Source organism: Populus alba, chromosome 10 (assembly GCF_005239225.2).
Source record: "Populus alba chromosome 10, ASM523922v2, whole genome shotgun sequence".
NCBI lineage: Eukaryota > Viridiplantae > Streptophyta > Magnoliopsida > Malpighiales > Salicaceae > Populus > Populus alba.
In genome coordinates this window covers 20,963,581-20,986,516 of record NC_133293.1, presented here as the reverse complement: position 1 = coordinate 20,986,516, position 22,936 = coordinate 20,963,581, and the positions used below count along the sequence as shown (strand labels likewise).

At 33.5% G+C, this 22,936-nt stretch overlaps 3 protein-coding genes across 4 annotated transcripts; all 3 read left to right on the top strand.

The window, feature by feature from the left end:
* The first annotated feature begins 2,665 nt into the window (after window positions 1-2,665).
* On the top strand, window positions 2,666-7,447 carry LOC118060052 (uncharacterized). Of its 2 annotated transcripts, none has more exons than XM_035073159.2 (6): window positions 2,666-2,872; window positions 3,030-3,119; window positions 3,902-4,022; window positions 4,138-4,562; window positions 5,060-5,399; window positions 5,907-7,447. In XM_035073159.2, exons 2-6 carry the CDS (start codon window positions 3,085-3,087, stop codon window positions 7,248-7,250), a joined length of 2,265 nt encoding a protein of 754 aa, XP_034929050.1. In that variant the 5' UTR covers window positions 2,666-2,872; window positions 3,030-3,084; the 3' UTR covers window positions 7,251-7,447. The 2 variants fall into 2 exon arrangements, with proteins under 2 accessions (XP_034929050.1, XP_034929051.1); XM_035073160.2 differs by having other exon boundaries at window positions 3,025-3,119.
* Window positions 7,448-8,713: 1,266 nt separating this feature from the next.
* Window positions 8,714-9,289, top strand: LOC140956040 (uncharacterized). Its single transcript, XM_073411939.1, has one exon. The coding sequence runs from the start codon at window positions 8,714-8,716 to the stop codon at window positions 9,287-9,289; it is 576 nt and encodes a 191-aa protein (XP_073268040.1).
* A 9,461-nt stretch (window positions 9,290-18,750) lies between these two features.
* LOC118060051 (RING-H2 finger protein ATL38) lies at window positions 18,751-22,363 on the top strand. Its single transcript, XM_035073158.2, has 3 exons — window positions 18,751-19,353; window positions 19,962-20,059; window positions 21,684-22,363. The coding sequence occupies exons 1-3, from the start codon at window positions 19,195-19,197 to the stop codon at window positions 22,108-22,110; spliced, it is 684 nt and encodes a 227-aa protein (XP_034929049.1). The 5' UTR covers window positions 18,751-19,194; the 3' UTR covers window positions 22,111-22,363.
* The last annotated feature ends 573 nt before the right edge of the window (window positions 22,364-22,936 follow it).

The window sequence follows — 22,936 nt, the reverse complement described above, 5'->3', positions numbered from 1 at the left end:
CCAATAAAAATCCAAAAAAAAACTTCTACATAAACTTTTGTTCCATACCTGTAAATCTCGAATTCTCGAGGCCTAAATTATGTCAAGAATATTCAAGTTGCAATCAAATTCATTGAACTCCACCTTCCAACTTTGAATCTCCTTGCTCATTACCGCACCGCAAAAAGCCTACCGCCCCGTCTCATGGAAACCCTCACGGAGGCTCTAGAAATGGCAAGCCCTAGTTTCTTAAACATTTTAGAAGCTTTAAAATCAGACTTGTCTATCTATGATTTTGTTCAGTTAGAGGCACCAACTTCAGCATCTTCATTGAACTATATACCAGCTGTATAATGGTAGCTATATATGCGTGTGGGCTCCGACCAGCCATTAGTAGAGAGTGTTGGTGTGGCTACGGAGGCGATCAGGAACAACAATGGAGGCTTTGAAAGTGAGGACATTGCGAGGATAATAAGAGATGTGGTGGTGGAGAAAGCTGGTGAGGCTGTAAGAGGCAGCGTTTGGGAACGCGGTGCGTTCCCAACAAATTTATTATTTTTTTTTTACTAAAATTAAATATAGTTTGTACTTTTTGAATCGTTTTGATGTGTTGATGTCAAAAATAATTTTTTAAAAATAAAAAAATATTATTATTATGTATTTCAACATAAAAAATTATTTGAAAATCAATCATGCTCAGAAAGCAACAGCAAGCCCGGACATTGAAGGAGAAGCAAAAGCACAAAAGAAAGCCCACGACAATAAAATGGCAAGGCCACGAAGTTGATTTCAAATCTGGCCCTTGGGCATTCCCTTGTGGCCTGATCCCTGACAAGTGATTCATGTAGATTGTAGGACTTTTTGGACTGGCTCTGTGGCCTCAAGCCCGTGAAAGGATGATCAAGAATATTATCAAGATTCAGATTTAAAAATTCAAGAAAGAATTAAATTTGTTTGACCACCAAATTAATTTATTAATATTTTCAAACTTCTTTAATTTGATATAAATATCATTTTTTTAATTGAAAATAGATTCCGTATAAGTATAAATTATAGTGATGTACAGGATAAATAATGTGATTCGGGATGTGGCATGATGAATTATGCCTAAGCAAGTATTAATTACTTCAATTAATAAATATTATTAAGTACAGGTTTATTGAGTTAGTCAATAAACTAGCTTAATATCAACTTCACATGTATTGGTTGTCAAGAGAATGAATGGGTTTTTGATCTCTCTGAAACACTGCTTTTTTTTTTTTTTCTTGTTATCCAGTTAATTAGCTGGATACTAGTCTACATGTTTACGTTATATCGTGAAATGAAAAAAAAAAAAAAAACATAACTAAACATAACAAAAAAATATCTAAATTATAGATTATTATTTGATATTCTTCTTAAACCTAACTCAAATAAATCAACCACAAAACCTTATGATTTAATTCATAGCCTAACCCATATTTAAATTTAAACTGTATAAAAATTATTTTGATGTGACTAAATTAACTTAATTGGTTCAAAGTAATTTGGTTGACCTGTAAGAAAAATTAAAGAATAAAAAAATAAAATTAATTTAAAAAGTATATTGACTCGACTCTTTATCTATCATGAGTTTTTTTAAAAAAAAATTTAGAGTTTTTTAGATATAATCTAGCTGATTTGATGATTATTAAAAATATTTACGGATAAAATTAAAAAGGATAATGATAAAATTAAAAGAAAATGATGAAAATATAAGGAAAAAAGAGTTGAATTAAAAAAAAAATTATTTTTCTAGTGAAGTTTCACAAATATTCCCGGTTTATTTAGTGCATAAGGGAAGCCTTCTATATGCCAAAAAAAATTATTCCAACATTTTCCATGTTTCAAAAAAATAAAATAAAATCACGTAACACTTGTCTGTTTAAATTTTTATTTTTTTATCAAACATGTGTATATTTTCGGTCCTTGAATTACTGGACAATTCACACAAACTTTAAGACACGTATCATCGTTGAATAAAAAATTCATATAAATTATTTAAAACTCAGAATTTTAAAATAGAAATTCAAGTTGTCATCAAATATATATTTTGTGTTCATAACGTAATTGTGATGACAACTTGATAAAGTAATAAGATTGTATTCAATGAAACCATGAACAAAAATTAAAAAAAATCGTTAGAAATTAAAAAAAAATTAATGCATTGATGTGATAATTAAATAAAAAATATTCACAATAGAATTCCTAACAAAGTTCTGGTCTAACTTATATAAATTACAGAATTATTTTGCCTACATGACATAATTATTAAATTTAATTTGGTATAATATTCGAGTCATGATGGAAATATGTTAATTTTAATTGATCTTATTAATATTATTATTTTTATTTTTTTAAAATTTATTTTAATTTTGACCGGATTTATTAAATTACAAGTTCACCATGTATATTAACGAGATCAATTATAGAATAATTTTTTTAATACACTCAGCCCATAACAAGGGTTTGTTCAAATAGACCTGGGCCGAAGTTTGGTTTAATAACTTCAGCATATATATATATATATATATATATATATATATATATATATATATATATATTTTTTTAATTTCCTTTTTTTTTAGTTTTCTTTCGTGTAAGCTTCCTAAGAATTAATTATTATTATTATTATTAATTTATTACAGCTAGAAAATAAAAGATAGCAAGTATAATCCATAGCCATGGAAAAAGGATGACCGAAAAACATACTGAGATGCCAATGGTCCGATTATTGCTAAAAAAAAGAAGCTTCTTTGTTCATTCCCAACATGCCCAAGTTCTCTTTCTCAATAGTTTTAGTGAAAGTAAAAGTCTTGATCACCATTTTAATTCAATGATGATGCAGTTCTAGCCTCTCTTATCTCTCAACAAGGTAGGTACCATTCAGCTTCCTCTCTTTTTTCTTCTTCTTTTTTTTATGGTCATCTTTGTGTAAATCATACTCGTGTTTGGTTTTGATTTGATCTTTTGGTACTTAGAAGTCTTATAAATGGAAATGGAAGATCATTTTTGTTTCCGTTTTAGCACAGGAGGAGCTAACTATTGCTTTCTGCGTCTTTCGTTCTGGGCTTATACCGTGAAGATATGAATAATTCTGATCAAGAGAATCTAGATCAGAGGTAAAATCCATCTGGGTATTCTTCTTTTTGCTCCTTTCTGGTCTAGTGGGTATAAGTTTGAATTTTTTGTGGTTTTGGGTTTTTGGGTACTCTTGTTTGCCTTCTCCGTGTTTCTTTAGTTGGTTTTCGAGCTGATTGTCTTTGAATTGATAGATTCTTGTGAGTGTTTGGAGTAGAGTTATTGCTTTCCATTTTGTTTTTCTATGGGAGGATTGTGGAAAGTTAAGAAATGGATTAGAAGGTTCATGCTTGTGTATGCACATTTATGGCTTTAGTTATGAGCACCAAGGTTTTGATTCATTTTTGATTCATTTGCTTGGGTGAGATTAGATTTCTGCTGAAATTGTACAAAAATGGAAGAACTTTTTTAGCCTGGAATGATAGATTGTACATTGTTTGCGAGGCAAGTTAGCTGATCAGTATGCTGCTTATTGGCATCATTGTAATTAAAGTTAGTGTTTTCCCAATAAGAGCACGATAGAACGATAACATTTCTTTATTTTGATGTTATCCGTAGAAGAGAGAGGGTTCTAGGATTTTGCTTTACATTCTGGATGCTGCCTGGGGGAGGGGGGTTTGAACCTTAAATAGAGGTTTGGCTTCCATTAGATATACCTCTCCATGGGTCAGAGAAGCTATTAGTTTCTGATTGATCAGTTACCAGTCAGTTAAAAACTGCCCTGTAGTTTTGGAAATGATAGGGGTCATATTTTTGCTTTGAAATTTGGTAGGAATTTTACTGATTCTTGTTTGCTTTCTTATTGGCTTATCCCCATTCACAGGACCAGTTCTAGCATGGAGGATTCCACAGCTACGACAATTGAATTCCTTCGGGCACGGTTGCTGTCTGAAAGATCTGTCTCAAGAAGTGCAAGACAGAGAGCTGAAGAACTAGCAAAAAGAGTATGCTTTGAATTTTTTTGCTCGGGGGGGTGTCAGAGGTTGTTTGGTTCAGGGACTGTACTCTCTTGTTTCTCCTTTAGAACTATTATTAAGTCAAAATTTGTTTAAAAATTAGGTAGCAGAACTGGAGGAGCAGCTAAGGATTGTGTCTCTTCAAAGAATGAAGGCCGAGAAAGCCACAGCAAATGTTCTTGCCATCCTGGAGAGCAATGAGATAAGTGATGATTCTGAAACGTATGATTCAAACTCCGATCAGGACACTCCTAGTGAATCCAAAGTGGGTAACAAGGCCTCTAAAGCAGAAGAGGGTTTGGTCAGTTCGAAAGTGAGGAAATATGAGTTGGAACATTCAGGTTCTGGTCATGATTTCCCCCCTGCACAAGGTAGAAGCTTGTCTTGGAAAGGTCGCAAGCATAGTCAACGTTCTCTTGAAAAGTACAAGGATCCATCTCTGAGAAGGAGTGGTTTTGCATCTACCAGTTCTTCCCCTAAACATCGCCAAGGCAAGTCATGCCGCCAAATAAGAAGCAAAGAATCGAGGTTATTTCATCCCACCCCTTTGCTTTTAATGTAGATGTAAGCAATAACTTGATGCCTTTTTTCTACCATTTTATTCCCATTTTTTTAGTAAAAAAAAGTGCCAGGTTTTTGTAGTTAGTTAATGTGGTGCTGTTCTCATGTTTTTTTCATTACAAACAACCCAAAGCGTGTCCTCTGTCACATGTAGAATTTGTGCAAAAACTTAGAACCGGGCTTAACAATTAACCCTGGGAGGCATATACCTCATTTACTGATAACAGTTCTATTTGACACCCTATGAATAGAATAATTCTATGTTGTAAACCTTTGTTTAATTGTGATCCAAGTCAAAGTTTCCACATTTCCAGGGAAGAAATTAATTATCATCTTGCCAGGCCATTTTCTACTATAAACCTCCCAGGTCTTTTTCCTTTTCAAGTTATCACATAGAGATGCCATTAACTACTCATTTTGAGTTCTTTTTACACAAGGTATTTATGCATTAGTTATGTTGCCAGATCCACGATTGAAGAATTTAGAGCCAACCCAATTAAGGTTGATTCTCCAGAAAACGGAGTTGCTAATACTTCAGAAGATTTTCCTAATTGCTTGGAGCCAGAGATTGGAAGAATTGAAGATGGGGAAGAGAAAGCTTTAACAGAGAACCCAATTTCAGGCCACTTAGAAAATGGACAGCATGCCCATAGTAATGAGCTTGAAGATGATGCATATAGCAGTGATAGAAACATGGAAAAGGCACTTGAACATCAAGCCCAACTCATTGACCAATATGAAGCAATGGAAAAGGCTCAAAGAGAATGGGAAGAGAAATTCAGAGAAAACAATGGCAGTACACCAGTATGCTTATCAGAACCTATATAACTAACAAACAATTAAATTGCTGTCTGATCAAGTTGATAACATGCCAATGGCATCTCACATATTAAATTTGTTTCTTTCTTTGAGGGGGGAGGGAAAATGTTTCAACAAATAGTAGCAACTTGCAAAAAAGAGATGGTCAATACTCCTAAAGAACCATTGAGAAGATTCCTTGGGTCAAGTGAATTTTAAGCAAACTGTTGAGGATAGTTTATATTCTGAAAATGAGAGGTGCTTAGAATATCTGTGTTTGGACAAACAGAATCTACTTGTATGCAAAACAGTAAGAAAGAGGAGTTTTTTTGCGATACATCAGTCAATCCTTGGTTCTAAATTCTCCTTTCAATCATTGTAATAGTTAAGAAGCAACTGTGCTGATTGATTATGTAAAAAAATAAAATGGTTTCTTTTATGCATTTGTTTCTGAGCATGAGATCCTGTTCCAATAAACACTGACATTTTGATCTCTTGGTCATAATGATTTAGGATTCATATGATCCTGGGAACCGCTCAGATGTCACCAAGGAAGGATATGAGATCAAGGTGCAAGCTCCACACCATGCTGGGACAATAGCTGCCCAATTCAATGGGGCAAAGTCAGAAGTTGAAAATGCATCCAACATTAAACCTAATGACATTCTACCACCTTCACATGTTAATATCAGACAGTTGCAGGAATGGAAGAGCAGTAGCACACCTGCTTCTGAAACCTCAGATCAGGATTTTGCATTTTATGCAGAAAAGCAAAATCAAAATCAAAATCAAGAGAGCATTGGGAACAATCATTATCCATCTCCACACGGCTCCCACCACCATCCACATTCACACAGTTCATATGATTCCCCTGTTAGCCAATCTGCAACCGCTGGCCTCAGCAAGGGGAAAGTTTCTGGGAGACAAAATGCATCCAGCATTCAACGTAATGGGATTCTACCACCTTCACATGTTAATATCAGACAGCTGCAGGAATGGGGGAGCAGTAGCACACCTGCTTCTGAAACCTCAGATCAGGATTTTGCATTTTATGCAGTCAAGCAAAAGCAAAATCAAGAGAGCATTGGGAACAATCATTATCCATCTCCACACAGATCCCACCACCATCCACTTTCATACGGCTCATATGATTCCCCTGGGAGCCAATCTGCAACCGGTGGCTTCAGCAAAGGGAAAGCTTCTGGGAGACAAAATGAACTCTACGCATTGGTGCCGCATAAAGCATCTAATGAGTTGGGTAGTGTGCTGGATGCCCTTAAACAAGCAAGGCAATCGTTGCAACAGAAAACCAATCCATTGCCATTAGTAGAAGGTGGATCTATTCGAAACTCTGTTGATCCTTCTCTTCCTGCTCCAGTGCTGGGTGGTAAAGTAGATATTCCCCTTGAAAGTGTTGGACTTTTCAGACTACCGACTGATTTTTTGGTTGAAGACAGCATGCGAACAAACTTCCTTAGTTCTAACACTCCAATAGGTTTGGGAAACCATTACCCTGATACAGGACTTCCAGCAGCTGCCAGCAATCAATTTGTCAGCCGATCTTACTCGGCCTCTGGAACAAGATTTCCTACAGAGGATCGATTTCTGACCAGCCAATATGTCGAGGATGGGTCTAGAATCTCTACTCAAAGTCCTTATTTTGATCCTTATTTGGATTCAGTTTTACCTTCTTCAGGCAGGTATACTTATCCCACAAATTCCTCTTATCCCGATCAGATACCACTACTGCCCTCTAGGGAATTCCCTTCCTTCCTTCCCAGCAGGACTACTGGTATCCCTCCTGCAAATCATTTCTTATTCTCTGATGATCATACCAGACCAAACATGTATAGATAATAGCTTGCTATTGAACATTCTAAAAGGTTATCAAAGATTAGCCTTACCAACAATGTTTCAGGATTAGCTTTTTGTAGCATGATAGTTAAAATCATGGCCCTTGAGAGGGGATATTTGTATTATTTCTATATGGTTCACTGTATCATTTGATGTGAGATGGAATTTTGTAAAAGAGATGCAACCCACTTCTAGTGTTACTGTTGTTTCCCCAAACACCATTGTATCTTCTATGCATGGAGCAAGGCCATATCCCTTTACTCTGCTAATGCTATAGATTCCCAGAATCACTTACAATTCAAGCCTTTTTGTTTCATCACTAGATATTCAATAGAGTGGGATATGATGCCCAGAATGTTCCTTCAGAACAGGGACTTGAACAAATGCCTAGTGTATTAGACAAACTTGTGGCTTAGGGCTTGGTAACTGTGAATTGCGTAGTGTATACAGACTCCAGGGCTGATTTCTGATCGGTAAGGGTTTAATAAATCCAGTTAGTTTGGGTTACGATCCAAAACAACTTTGCACTGCACCCAGCAATCTGCAAATTGCTTTCATCTTATTTTTCTCCTCTGAATGAATTTTAAATTAAATTAGGTAAGAATTGATTTGGTATAACTTTGTTATTTTGAATTGATTTAGATTAACCTGGTCAATTCATAACCTAGATTGATTTTTAATAACTTTGACAACGGTTTTCATACAAAAAGATTGAGTCTTTTGTGGTCGAGTTTTAGACAAACCATCTGCCATCAGGATTTCTGCATTAACAAAAATTCTCATAGGCTGCCTTTGGGTTAAAATCCGACTTGAGCCATCATCGAAAGTGTCAGTTCATCATCAATCACCACCGCCGTTCAATGTCAACAAAACGTGAAGAATACCCCATGATACAAGCTAAACCCATCAGACTAAATCCATTGACCAAGACATTGCTTGCGAGTGACCGCTTCTTCAAGAAACCATGAAAGGCGATCATGACAGGTGGTCCAATTACTATATAACCATACAGCCCCATCATGTCCGCTTAATGAATCTACCCTAGAAAAATCCCTTCAGAATATATAAAGCTGACCAGGTATTTTCTTTTGGAACTATGGTCAAGATTTAGCTGTCAAAACTTGATTTCCGAGTTCATAGTCACTGTATCTAGAATTATCTAGAGAAGAAAGGGTAGCCAGCAACGCGTATATTAATCAACTTGACAAAGTCATAACTTTCAAAATCTGATATTTTCATTCTTGATTGCTGAACAAGCATGCCTCTCTTCTCTCTCTCTCTCTCTCTCTCTCTCGATATATATATATATATATATATATATATATATAAACACACCAGCAAGGCCTAACTAGCCATTCATCAGAAATCAAAGCAATCTCTCACAAGCTCTCATCAACATCAAACATTACACAATCTAGCTCAATCTTATTAATCTTGTTATTTCAAAGTCTTCTAACATTAAGGTAATGTCCGAGGACAATTCTCGTGACGCTTCTCCGGTGCATCAGGAAGAGGATATTTATCAATATGGTTATCCTAGGTGTGATACAAGTAACTCCATGGCATCAAGCTCAAATGATTCTCCATTTTTTGGGATATATGATACTATGTCATTATTGGAAAGTGGTCTGTACCAGCAAAAATACGGCGACATAAGTGATCATTATCATAGAAAACAAGACAAGGCATGGGATTCGATTGATTCAAGGTTGCTAATGTTGCTAGAATTTTTTAGAGAACTTTTTATTCGAAGAAGGGAAGTTTTCAAGAAATTATTCCCGGAGTTACATGATGAATTTTTGGGGGTGTTCAAGAAAATGGGTAACATCAATTTGTCCATAGAAAAACCTGGTCAAGTCAAGACTCGGGCATTGCAAAGAAGCTTGAGTGTTGGCTCGCCAAGAATACCTTCAAGAAATGGAGGTGAATCGCCATTAAGGCTTGAGAGGTTCAAGGTTCGCACGGTGATTCCTGGCGGCGGCGGCCAAGGTGACACCGACAAGGGTGGTGGCGCATCTGGTGACGATGGGGAAATCAAATAGATTACTAGTCTATTTTTGTAGCAAGTTTTAAAAACAAACAATTTGCCTTTTTCTTCCTTCTTTTTAGGTGAACAGCAAATAGTTTGTTTAAAGATATAAAATTATTTTATTATTTCATTAATTACTCAATGTATATAAATAGTAGAAATATTCACACAATTTGCTGCCTTGTAGAGATTTCGTGTACTGTGAAATATTTGCCAATAATAAGGGGTTTTTTTTATATTATTTTTTAGGGTTTATTATCCATGAAACAAAATTCAGAGACCTAGTTGGTGTCCCGACTAGATTGAGAAATTCTAGCATATTTATGAGAGATGGTATTAGTTTTTTTATAGCACTCCAATCATTCTCACTTAATATAACACAAGAGAAATAAATTTTATGAATATACTAAATGTAGTAATTTATATATCTTTGGTTTAAGACTCGATTTTGGTTACTATTTCTGAATTAAAAAAAAAATATAATAAAAACAGAAACATATTTTATTAAAGAAATAAAAACATGAAATAAAATTGTTTTGGAAAAATAAATTTATATATTTCAAAACGATAAATACATGATAAATTTATTTATTTTATTGTTTTAACTATTTTCATCTCTTTTACACATTAATTAAACATTATTTAAAAAACTAAGTCTCTATGAATTAAGAATTAAAAATAATAAAAACAAAAACTGTGGTATGTATTCCTGACTGAAGGTTGATAAGGCGTGTGAGGAAATAAACGGACCGCCTGTAATGAATGCTGAGCCCGACAGAGCAATAGCAAGGACATGGTGGTCCAAGAATGGTTGGGCTATGGACCAAAAACAATGACTGGAAGCCCAAGGAGAATGAGCCCTTTTGTGTCTCAGCTTCAAATTAAACGGTTGTCTATAAAACTTATGTTTGTTTTAACAAAATACTATTTTTGAGTTATTTATTCAATAGAGTAAATTTAAAAAAAGAAAAATGGATAAAATTTGGATGAGAAATGCTAAACCCTTTTTATTATTAACATAAAGTGTTTTTTTTTTTTTTGTTAAAGTGATTTTTTCAATTTATAAATTAAATAAATATAAATATAAATATTAAACTTATCTTAGCTAGGTATATTAATTTGAAGTCTAGTTTAAGTTTTTCTTCAAATTAATTTAAAAAAACTCAATGGAACAAGCTGGAACTCGATTGACTTGGTTAAATCTAAGACATTGAGGTTCAAGAATTTTTTAAAAATAAAAAGCGTTTTCATCTCTATTTAAATCTTTATCTAAAATAACACCTTTTCATTAAAAAAAAAAACCACAAAATAATATTTGGATAAGATGAATAAGAGTAAAATAATGTTAGCAAGAATACAACCTCACAATAATGTTGTGGATAAGATAGATGAGGTCCATGCCAAGCCCCTTCCCCACCACAAAAAGAAAGATAAAAGGGGAAGATTTCTCTTTGAATCCAGCTCACACCTGAACACGAGGAAGATTAGAAAATGGAAGGGTTATCTTCAATTATCATTGAGCTCAGGCCGCCGAGTTCGGTGGTGTTGCTTCCTTAAAACGACACCAGCAAGGTTAACTGGTGCATGCATGCACAGCCGGTAATCTAAAAAATTCGAGATTCAGATTCGGACAAGAATTGAAAATCCGGTGAAATCTAAGTTGTTTTGATCGGGATTTTAATAATATGATCAAGTCAAAAATAATATATATATTTTTAATTATATACCATAACGTCGATTATTAATCGAAAAGATGAAGGGATTATTAACAAAGAGTCAATAGACTTCGCCGAGCTCGATGCTTCTCCCCTTTCGACACGGTGCTCGATGTTGAATACAAATTGTCTCGAAGAGGAAACCTTTATGAGCTCCCGAAGCAGAGCTCAGCACCGAGATGACCCCATTTCCGTTGGCCCACCACGCTTGGGGTTTTTATCAGCAGAAGAAAATGATCCGAAGAGAAGTACCAAGCAAAAGCTGGAATCATTAGCTTCTCCTCTCCATTACTCCTTCCATGAACATGACTAGCACTTTATGAGATATTTATAGCCTCTTTTTGCACGTATTTGAAGGAAGAACAAACAAATAAATAATTCAAAAATTGTGGAAAATATATATATCAATATTGTGCAATGATGCCACAAGTAGAAAGTAGTCATGTGTGCACAGCAGTGGGCTCGATGCCTCCATTGACACTAATCCACGATCAATGTGGGCTCATTTATTCATGAGTGCGTATTATTATTCAGCCCCGCCATGAACTTAGAGGATAATTTTATTTAATAAACAAACTTTTCGGAGAAAAACTAGCTGATAATTGAGATTATAAATGGGTTATCAAAAATCTCTCAAAGCAGGATTAATTAACAGTTTGACAAGTGAGGGCCAATCATTTAATTTATTTTTTGAGCATGTGGCAAATAATTTGCCAATTGGCATCTACTTAATGCTTAATTATTCTCTCTTTTTTTTTTTCTTAATTTGTTTTGTTATCCTAACCCAAATCATGTAATCAAACCATTAGTGTATGCCCTCCGCTGTGAGTCCAAAATCGGGATTTTCATCTATGAAAAACAATTATTAGCCCGTAAGATAAACTTGAAAAATAAATAATAAAGCAATCAAGTAATTAAGTCTAGAGCTTTTCTCTAGAGTTTTTTTTCCTTTATAAACCATACTCGTCAGACCTAGTAAAATAACTCATCTAAAATTCTAAAAAGAACTTGGGTTACTTGCCGGTTATTAATACAATTTAAGTCAAATATTTTTATTAAAATAATATATTTTTTTAAATCAATTAAAGTTTACCTAATTAGATTTAATCTGAATCATTAAAATTTAATTCAAGACAAGTTCAGATTTAACTCGATAAATTAAATCAAATTTAATCATTGTAGTATAAACTATCAATTAACTTAAGATATAAAACTAGAAAGATACTAAAAATAATAATTAATACGATCATGATAAAATTAATAATATAAAAATATAAAGATTAAAGTAAAAAGTAGGAGAAATTAAGTGGGGCAAAGTAAGCCACTACAATACCAAACCAAAACCCCCTTATTAATCTTGACATGGAAAAAGAATCTCCCTAACATAATTTTTTTCCCCATCACCACCTTTTGTATCATTGGTCTGAACAACTTGCAAAGGTGAAGTTGACAACTTGACTCTAGCTTTTTAACCATAATATTTGTAATCTAATCATCTTGTTAATGACTTACCAAACAGACAGGAATCATCATCATCATATATATATATTAGTATTAGTATTAGAGATTGTCCTACACTCCTGCTAGAATAATTATAAATACATTTGAAGTTATCGAGCTTCTTTAGATTTTAGAATGAGGTTGAGATTAGAAGCCAACAAATTTTAAGTATTTTATACGTGATATTGTACTGATTTTCAGGATTTAAATTATGACCTTCAGGGACAAAAAGCAAATGTTACCTTCACGGGTCAGAGCACAAAATTATCCTCAGGATTAGAATCTTGAGGAAATATTTTTTAAATTGCTCAAAAGAAGCCTGGATAAAGAAAAATAACCCACGTAAACTGTGACGAATGACAAGCATGGAGCTCCACCAGCGAAGCGAAAGTATCTTGTTTCCATGGAGCTACCTTCCCTGGGTCGTAGATACCTAGGTGGTCTTTTTGGACATGTGGTTAAATGAGAAAGACAACTAAAATAAAGAGATTATTATTACGACTTGGATTTGAGAGATAGTGCCATTGCAATTTCCTTGATAGCTAGCTAGGTACCCATAAGTACAAGTTGGTGACTGTCTATATATATATATATATATAACATGGGAATTCTTTAAAAAATGTTGAAGCATGACACGATGAGCTTTTCAATTTTATATTACAAGATATGATTAAATCCCCAAATATCTAAGCAGTTTAAGAATAAGGTTTATATAATGAATAAACAATTTATTTTTTTAGTTCAAATAATATAATTCATTCTCCCTAATAAAAAGTGTTTGGTGGCTTGATATAAAAAATCTAGATGGTTGGTAATTAATAGTGTCTAGTAAGTCAAAATAGCTGATAGTTGCAAAATATTTTTTCTATAGATTTTAAGACTCTTAGAAAATGCAATGATTTTACAGAGAGGTAGATTCTGACAATATATATGTTAAGATTGAAAATGAAAAGATAATGAACCTTGAACTTGAAAGATTCATGGGGTATTTATAGCTTGTAAGTCTTATCTTTTTTTTTTTTAGAGAGAATGAACTAAAGTGTAATTTCATCATTGTAATATTTTAAGTTATATTCTATGCAGAATAATATGTATTCGATCAACATAAAATACCGAGGGACTCGGGTTGGGTTCTAGAAAAATTATCAAGGGAGTATTAGACTGAACAAGGTGCCTGGGCCCGTTAGAAGTGAAAAATGATTATAGAAAATTGATTAAAATTGACTTGACTAGATTTGAATTAAGTTGCTAAAATTTAGTCTGAGTCAAGTTCCAAATTAACTTAATGGATTAGATCAAATGTAATAATTATGGTACAAACTAGCTATCAACTAAAGATATAAAACTAGACGAATGCTCAAAAGAAAGGAGGGGGAATTAATCAATACAATCAAGTTTGAATTAAAAACAAATAAATGAAAAGTGTAAAGATTAAAGTAAAAAGTAAAAGAAATTATTACAATACCACACCAAAACCCGCTCTTGATCTTGACATGAAAAAAGAATAACACTAGCATGTTTTCTCCTATCACCACCTTTGTATCATTGGTCTCAAGTCTGATCAACTTGCAAAGGTGAAGTTAAAATTCACTGGATTCATAATCTCATTCTCATTCTAAAATCTACAGAAGTTTAGTAACTTTACGTCTGTTTATAGCCAGTCTCGTAGAACTATCTCTAATACTAAAAAATCACACACACACACACATATGAGCATTTCAATTTCATATTACAAGATCCGATGAAATCCTAAAATATCCAAGTAGTTTAAGAATAAGATTTATATAGTGGATAATCGATTTATCTTTTAATTCAAGTAATTTGATATACTCTCTCTTCTTAAGGTGTCTAGTGGCTTAATATGAAAAGCTCAAGTGGTTGGTAGCTAGTAGCTAGTGATGTCCAATAAGCTAAGGTGGATGATAGCTGTAAAATATCTTTTTTTGTAGATTTAAGGACTCTCATATACTTAAGTAAATATTTTTTTTAAAAAAGAAAATGCAATGATATTATACAGAGATAGACTTTAAAAATATGCATGTTAAAAAAAATAAGAATAAAGAGATTATGAACCTTGAGCTTGAAGGATTAAGGAATATTTATAACTCAAGAGTTATGTCTTTTTATAGAGAAGAGGGATTAAAGTGTGATTTCATTCTTATAATATTTTGAGTTGTATTTTACCTAAAATAATACATATTGGTTCAATGTAAAATACCGAGGGATCCATGTAGAGTTCTAGAAAAATTCTCAAAGAAGTGTTGGGCTCGGACAATATGTCAGAGTCTATTAGATATGAAAAATAAATCTATATGCGGTGCCTAGATCCAAACACGTTGGACTTGGGCTATCAAGTGGGTGTTGGGGTGGGTGCATGTGCAGCACACCCAAAATTGGATGTGCGCCCACCTGGGCTCATGCTACCATGCTCGATCCTATGCACTTTGATAGTGGTTGGGCTAAGATGTGATAGTCCAAACTCATATGGGTGTTGGGGTGCACGCCTAACATTGGGCATCCACTCTCAAGCTACAATGACCGAGCCCATACACCTTGGTAATAGCTAGGCTTGGCCGTGGCATCCCAAGCCCATGAAGATTTTTTTGGGTCTTTTAGGGTTTTTTTAGGGGATTTTTGGTTCCCTTAAATTTTAGTTTATTAAAATCAAATTAAATCAATGGAGGAAAAACAAAGGAAAAGAAACCCTATGATCAATTGTGCTTTTTTTCAATATCTTCTTGTTCTAAGTTATAAAAATAAATTCATAAAACCTAATCTGATTCGACAAATTAATATGGTTAATTAATATTATCTAGCTATAACAAGGCTATCAAATAAGCGATAATTTTACTCACAATTTGAAGTAAAATTTAAACCATGATGGTTAAGAAAAAACAAACCTTCTTGCCATCAACAAACCTTATTTTTCACATCAATAAACTATTGATTTTTTGTATATATTTTATGTTAAATAATCATCTCAACCCAAAATGATTAAACTATTAGGTAAAACTTTATAATATAATTTATATTATTTTTTAATTTAAACTCGTGATTGTTTGGTCAATAAATCTTCAAAACTATGTCAAAAAACCATTTGAATCCATAAACTTAAATTATTAAATAAAATTCAAAATTTAATGTATATTATTTTATAACAATTTTGACTTTTATATCTTGAATGCTTGAAAGCCGTTCTACCTAGTATTATCTTTACCAATAGCAAGTGTGAATATTGCTACGTACTTTCTTCCAAGGAAACAGAACAAATCCTTGACTTAATATATAATTATATCTCAGTTTCCTTTCCTCCTCTCCATGATGCTTTTTAACTTATAATTGTTTTATTGTTTAGGAATCGCTATCAAAATGGCAGCAAACCATGCACGCATGAAACCCTCTAGGCTAGCTAGCCAATGCCTTAACCTATCCAAATGGTCAGATATTTAATTTAATATTTCAAACTACTCGACTCCAAAAAAATAAATCCGAATAACTCGATTCTTGCCATCACTCCTTGTCATGTATAGCAAGATTTCCACCATCTTTTACGTGTATGAGAGGAGGGTTTTGACATGGGAGCTTTTGTATAGTACTGGCAACTTTGACATGAAATATCTCGAGAATGAGAATGGAAGATAATTACTATTCTTTTTCTTTTCTTTTTCCTTATCAATCTGCAACTTGACATGAGATATCATGGTGGACGTCATTGTAATGTATACACTTACATACACGTATATATATTTTTTAATTTAAATTATTATTAATTCCCCCCCCCCTTTTGTCATCAGAGAGCGAGAAGAGCCCAGATGATTTTTGTTGTTTCTGTTATGCATTAAGCATATATCTGAAGGTTTCTCGACCAAAAAATGAATAAATAAATTGATTGATCTTTGTTCCTTTCACAGATTTTCGTAGCAAGCTCCAGCAGTTGTTGGCCTGAGAAAACACACTGCCACCACATCCAATCCAAGAACTCACTGCTCCTTCTTTAGGTGATGATATCGTCTCCCCTCGCATAAGATATCCTTCTACCCATGTCCCTCTTCTTTGGAAGACTCTTTGTCAATTATTATGACATATTTCCTCCTGTTTATCTTGTGTAAAGGAGAAAGGGATAGCAAAAACCTTCTTTTCATAGAAAATGAAAAAAGAAGATATAATTTCATTCTATGATGCTATTGTAAATCTTATATTAGGAGTAGGTGCTTCTTCTCTAGATTTCTTTTCTAAGTTTAAATCTTAAAATCAACGTTAAAAAATTTATTCTAAGATATACTTTTAAATCCATTAAAAAAAAATGACCTAATAACATATCTTAATTGTTAAAAACATCTACCCTAAATAAACAAAAGAGCTATGAGAAAAATCTCAATAATAAAAAGAGCATTTGCAAGGGGAGTGGTAATTTTATTTTATTTTTGTGGATTGAGATATCAATTTGTAAAATTATATATATAGCCTTTTTTTTTCATAAAAGTTTTGATAAATGGTGATGAATTACTTATTCTCAACGCACATGTTTTAAATCACCTCATTTTCATGATAAAAAAAAAAAAACTATACCTTCCATAAATACTATTATCACTACAAGATTTAATAGTTTTACCGACGAAATTTTTTTGTCAGTATGAGACATATATTCCATCGATAATTAATTTACCAATGGAATCACCGACGGAAACTTTCCTCGGTAATTTGTTTTTCGTCGGTAAATCAATTGGTTATAAAAAAAATATTATTACCGATGGATTTACTGACGGAATAAACGTGTCGGTAATAATATTTTTTATTACTAATGGATTTACTGACGGAATTCCGTCGGTAATTATTTAAAAACATTTTTAAAAAAATTCATTTTATAAAATTATAAAATAATTAAATTAACATAAATCAACACTCTATAATATATACTCAAAATGGTTGGAAAAAAGAATAAGAAAATCAACTCAAACAAATTTGCAGCAAATAAATAAAATGAAAAAATAAATTCAACTAAAAAAATTCATATGAAAAAAATGAAGTTGCAGTTGCTAAAAATTTAAAAATCATATAAATAAATCAACTACAAATTGATTTCATATGAAAAAAAATATCTCACAACAACATTCATACAATTATTAACAAAAAAACAATTAAAAATAAAATAAAAAACAAATACAGTGAAAAAAATCATGAAAAAAGAAGAAAAAAAAAATTTACCTTAATGTAATTGCAAGTGAAGCTAAGAAGAGAAACAAAATGTCATAAAGCATATTAATTAAAAAAAAAACTTAGAGGAGAAAAAAAGAAGAAGAAGAAGACATACCCGAGCATGAAGGAGAAAAGAAGGAGATGAAGATAGAAGAGAAGAAAAAGAAATAGATATTGATGTCTTTTTACATATAGTGAAGAAGATGAAGAAGAAGAACAAGAAGAGAATAAGAAATGAGTATACCTCTTGTGAAATAAGGGGATTCAGGCTTTTTATTGGGCGCGTTAACGACGGAATTTTTGTATGTAATATTTAATTTAAATTTTTCAGAAACCGCCAACAATCACCGATGATTTTTCAATCCGTCGGTGATTCCATCGCTAATATTTAAATGAAACTTTTAAATTAATTGAATATTTTCAGAAAACCGTCAAATAACACCGATGACTTTTCAATCCGTCGGTGATTTTGTCCGTAAAGAACAACAATTAACAGTGCAATTGGAAAGTGAACAATTCTGAAGCTCTCTGGAAAATACCGACGAAAAATTTCATCGGTGATTCCCTTTGTAATTAATATGATGAACAGTATTCATAGTTTACCAACGAATTTACCGACGGATTTTATAGATGGAATTTTTTGCGTCGGTAATTCCGTTGGTAAAAATTGACACATCATTATTTTTTTTACTTTGTTTGAATTTTTTTTCGACTGTAATTCCTTCGGTATATACCGAGGGAATATTTTCCTCGGTAAAATCCCTCAAAAATTTACTGACAGAAATATTTTATTGATATTTCTGTTTATATTTATTGATTTTTTGATAATATATTAAAAAAATCAATTAGTTCAAAATAAAAGTACATAAAAATAAACAACACCATCATTTTAGCATAAAAGTGATGTTAGCAACGGCGTATGATTTGGTTCAAAAGTACGTATATCAAAAAAATAAAATAAAAGAAAAACATTAACTAATCACTTGAAAAATAACAATTTGCTTTTGTGTGTATATATTTTTTTCTTAAAAAAAATCGATCCCCATTTGAGTTTTAAAAAAAAATTCACACACTCGCGATCTATTCCTGGATGATTAGATCCCGTAATCTCCCATAGATCTCTTCTTCCGCTAAACTCTCCCCACCTCCCCTGCCTTCCCCTCTCTCTCGACACCAAACATGAGCTCATCTTCTCTCACTAAAAGAGATTCCCTTTCACTCACTTCAACAATAAAACAGACAGTTACTTTTCTGCTTCTTCTCTTATAACTACCTCTCTTATTTCCTTACACGTTTCATAGAAAGAGAGGAAGAGACATGTATCATCAAACTATAAACTACCACTCCTATTTGCAGTCTCAAGACGGGACCTTTATTACTTGCTGTTTCTCTAAGTGTAGAATCAGATCATGGATTGTGTAAACGGATTGAGAAGATTAAAGGGTCTTGTTGATTTCGAGTTCTTGAATATTATTGAGTGAAAAAGATTGGAACTTTACATCTTAAAATGATGGCCTCAGGGATAAATTTGGTAATGACAGTGATTGGATTTTCTGTAAGCACTATGTTTATAGTTTTTGTTTGCACTCGTCTTATTTGTGCTCGGATTCAGTTAAATGCATCAAGACGATCTTTTCGTATTGCTTCCAGATCTGATCTTAGCATGGTAAGCATCTCTCCTTGTCTTTCCATTGGTTTTCAGCACTGTTTCTATATTTAGCTGATTGTTATAATGTGTTTTCTATGTTTTTTTTTTTTTGAAATCGAAGTTGGTTTTTGGTTTTTGAAGTGTACGAGTGGAGCAAGTTTATTTGGATTTTAGTTTTTATTTTTTTTCTCTTAATTGGGTTTAATTTCTTTTCCTTTTTTCTTTTGGATATTTATGATTAGCCAGTTAGTTTTGTGGAAATTAATGTGGGTTTTTATGGATTTTGGTTTTGTAATTGTATTGGTGGGGCTGGTTGGATTCTAGCTTCTAAGTTTTTTTTTGGTTCTCAATTGCGTTTAGTTTCTTGTGTTTGTTCAAATTTGGATATGTTAATGGCGGACATAGAAAGCAAATCACCAAATTAATTGTCTTTAGCAAAAATTGGAACCGGCATAGTGGACACTAATGTGTGATGCTGATCCATATTTATTGTGAAGGATGAACAAGTCTCAATTTTTTTGTTAAAAAATGAAATCTTCACTTTTTTGTATGCTGAAGAGTTTTGTTTCATGGGGTAATTGTCACTGTCTTGGAGCTTGACTGTTATTCTTCGACACGTGTTACAGTTGGAACGAGGTTTACATGGCCTTGAGCCTGTAGTTATAGCTAGCTTTCCAACCAAGAAGTACAACGATAAGCTTTTCTCGGCTTCAGAAGATGCTCAGTATGTTCTTCTTTCCCTGCTATAATTCCTTATTAGTGTTTTCTGTATTGGGTTTTATGTGATGATTTTGTATGATATAGATAACTTTTATAGTCTTTGGACCGGTATCAGCTTAAGTTGTCATAACAATGAAGAATGTGCAGTGCCAATGATTGTGTTAAAAAGCCTTTTGACTTGGAAGGTTTCATCTATTTGTACTTTTAAATTTTGAAAGGAGTGAAGAGCCGGATGGGGAGGTGTGAAGATTGATAATTTCTCATCCCATGAATTATGAATTAAGACATGACTTTAGTTCTCTTCTGATATAGACTTTGATCTAGTTTTGGCTATCTTCATATTAGATAGAGTAAGCAGAGTTTGGGGCTGGGATCTATTTCTCATGATGTGATTTTGATTTTCTTAATTACATCTTCTGTTTGACTGAGAGGTTTTCTGAGACCTTTTATAGCTAAATGTTTGGACTGATGTGACTGGGCCAAATTTTGCTTTGTGCAAAAAATTCTTCATTTAGCCATCTTGCGGTTTTCCATACTTCTAACTTAGATGCTGTCTTCTTAAGCTTGATTGATTGGTCAATAACTATTGAAAAGGTTACTACAAGGCACATTGAATTTGAGTTGGGGCTGCCAAAATGATTGTCTGGTTGCTTTACTAATTAACTGGAGTTGGACCATGGATGCTCTTAGTTGTTTTTTCACCCCTTGACAAAAAATGTTTCAGCTGTATTCAAAAAGGCTGGCTTCGTTATTTGAGTATTGATGGAAGCAACCCTGACCTGTTTGGAATCCAATTTGCCTGACCTTGATAAAATTTGAAAGATACGCTGAAATAAAAGATTTACTCTGTTCCAGTTTTGGAGGACCCAAACTTGCCTTCTTTTCCTCTCTTTTTCTAGTACAATTCATCAGTTCAATTTGGGTGCCAATAACCTTTTTGACCTTCGTGGGGAATAATTGGGGGGTGTTCACCCTGTTGGGATGTTGGACCTCAATTTTCATTCATTTGAATTGAAAGGGCATGCAGCTGCTTGTATCTGTGCACCCATAAATGAAGCTTCAACTCCTAAACAACCAAACCTTCTCTCATGGTTATTTTCTCTCCAGTCATAATCCATCCTTTTGTTAATCCTAGTTGTGTGATGCTAAGAAAAAGTTTCGAGAAAAATGATTCCTCTATACTTTTGAGTTTCTGACGCTGCTCCTTTATAGAACTTTCATAACTGATTCAGTTTCTGAAAATTTTGTACACATTCTAGCTCATACTTCTGGTGCTTTATCCTCTCTCTTTTTCTTTTTTTTGTTGCTGAAATCCCCACAGATATATGCCTGTCTTTCTTCAGAATTATTTTTAACTGGCTCATTTTTACTTTAATTTTAACTTTATTTTTGTTCTATTTTTGGTTACATGCTATACAACCTGCTTCTGAAGAAGCATCTCGTTGGCGTGGAATTGGATTGTCATGACAGATAACAGCTAGGTTTTGAATGCACCATGTTCATGTCCTCTGCCCAGCATATTAGTTGACGCTGTCTTTGGGGATTTGTTTTGTTCATCATGCCAGTTTTGTAGTATTCTGCTATTTCACACTTTTCTGTTAACAAGTTGTGGTTGTTGTCTGTGGCAGGTGCACAGTTTGCCTTGCAGAATACCATGGCAAAGATATGTTGCGTATTCTCCCCTACTGTGGGCACTCATTCCACGTGACCTGCATAGACATGTGGTTGCAACAGCATTCCACTTGTCCCATGTGTCGAATATCATTGCGTGAATTTCCCGAGAAGAAGTGCGTGATGCAACCCTTGTTCAGTTCAGCTATCCGTTCTCAATATGGCACTGAGACCTTTGATTCCCATTCTTATAACTATTTGTTGACCGGGCATGGGATTTCACAAAGATCAGACGACAGCCATGGGATGGACACCATTCAAGATAATCTTTGTGCATCTGATGGTGATGAAGCATGTGGGGAGAATTCACCCCCCTTAATCGAGAGTAATCAGATTGCAAAAGACACAGGAGACAAGCATGTAGAAAGCCCGTCAAATCCCTAAATCCTTCAGAAGAGTCAAATTTTAAGCTGCATTCATTAGGATTTCCAATTTCAGAGAGTCCAAATATCAGTATTTAGAGTGAAAGAAGTTGGAATTCTTAAACCGTTGGAACAACTCCCAGAAAGTTCGTTGCTCTATGTTTTTCATTTTCCCGTCAACATGGTTGAGTTCTTGGCAGTTTTGTTAGTTTCAGTTGTAAACTAGAATCTGATCAAGAATAGTTCGATGGAATAGCAGCTCGTACTTTCCTCTATCCTTGTCAGTGTTAGTGTAGCGATGTATGTGCACACAGACACACACACATGGATAACCCATCATTTCTGCCTAATGTTTCTTTTATTGGATTCTGCACATGATGCAACTCTTGTGGGGCTTGCAATTCTGATAGGCTCAACATGTCTTCTGCTTTAGGTATTGTAATATGCCCACATTCTGTATAAAGCAACTACACAGCTCATTTGTTGCCAAGGATATAGATTTGACTGCATCACCTGATCTTGCTTTTTGGGACCTTTCTATCCTGGTTTATGTCATAACAGTAGTTTTCTTCAAGGTACGCATCAAAGTCACATTCTGTGTTCTGTACTTCTCTGTCTCCTTGTGAACAAAAGTGAAACTGTTAATTGAGTTATCATTAGAGGAAGCATCATAATTGGATTTGGAGGCCCTTCTGGACCAACCCTCGGAGGTACTTCATGAGATTCTTTCTATGCATATATATTTCTGTAGGGTTAACCTTTAAATGGCAACAAAAGACAGAAAGGTGAAAGATAAGGCAAGCCCCCCTCCCCATTATCCCTTTTAAAATGAGAAATTGATGCCTTTT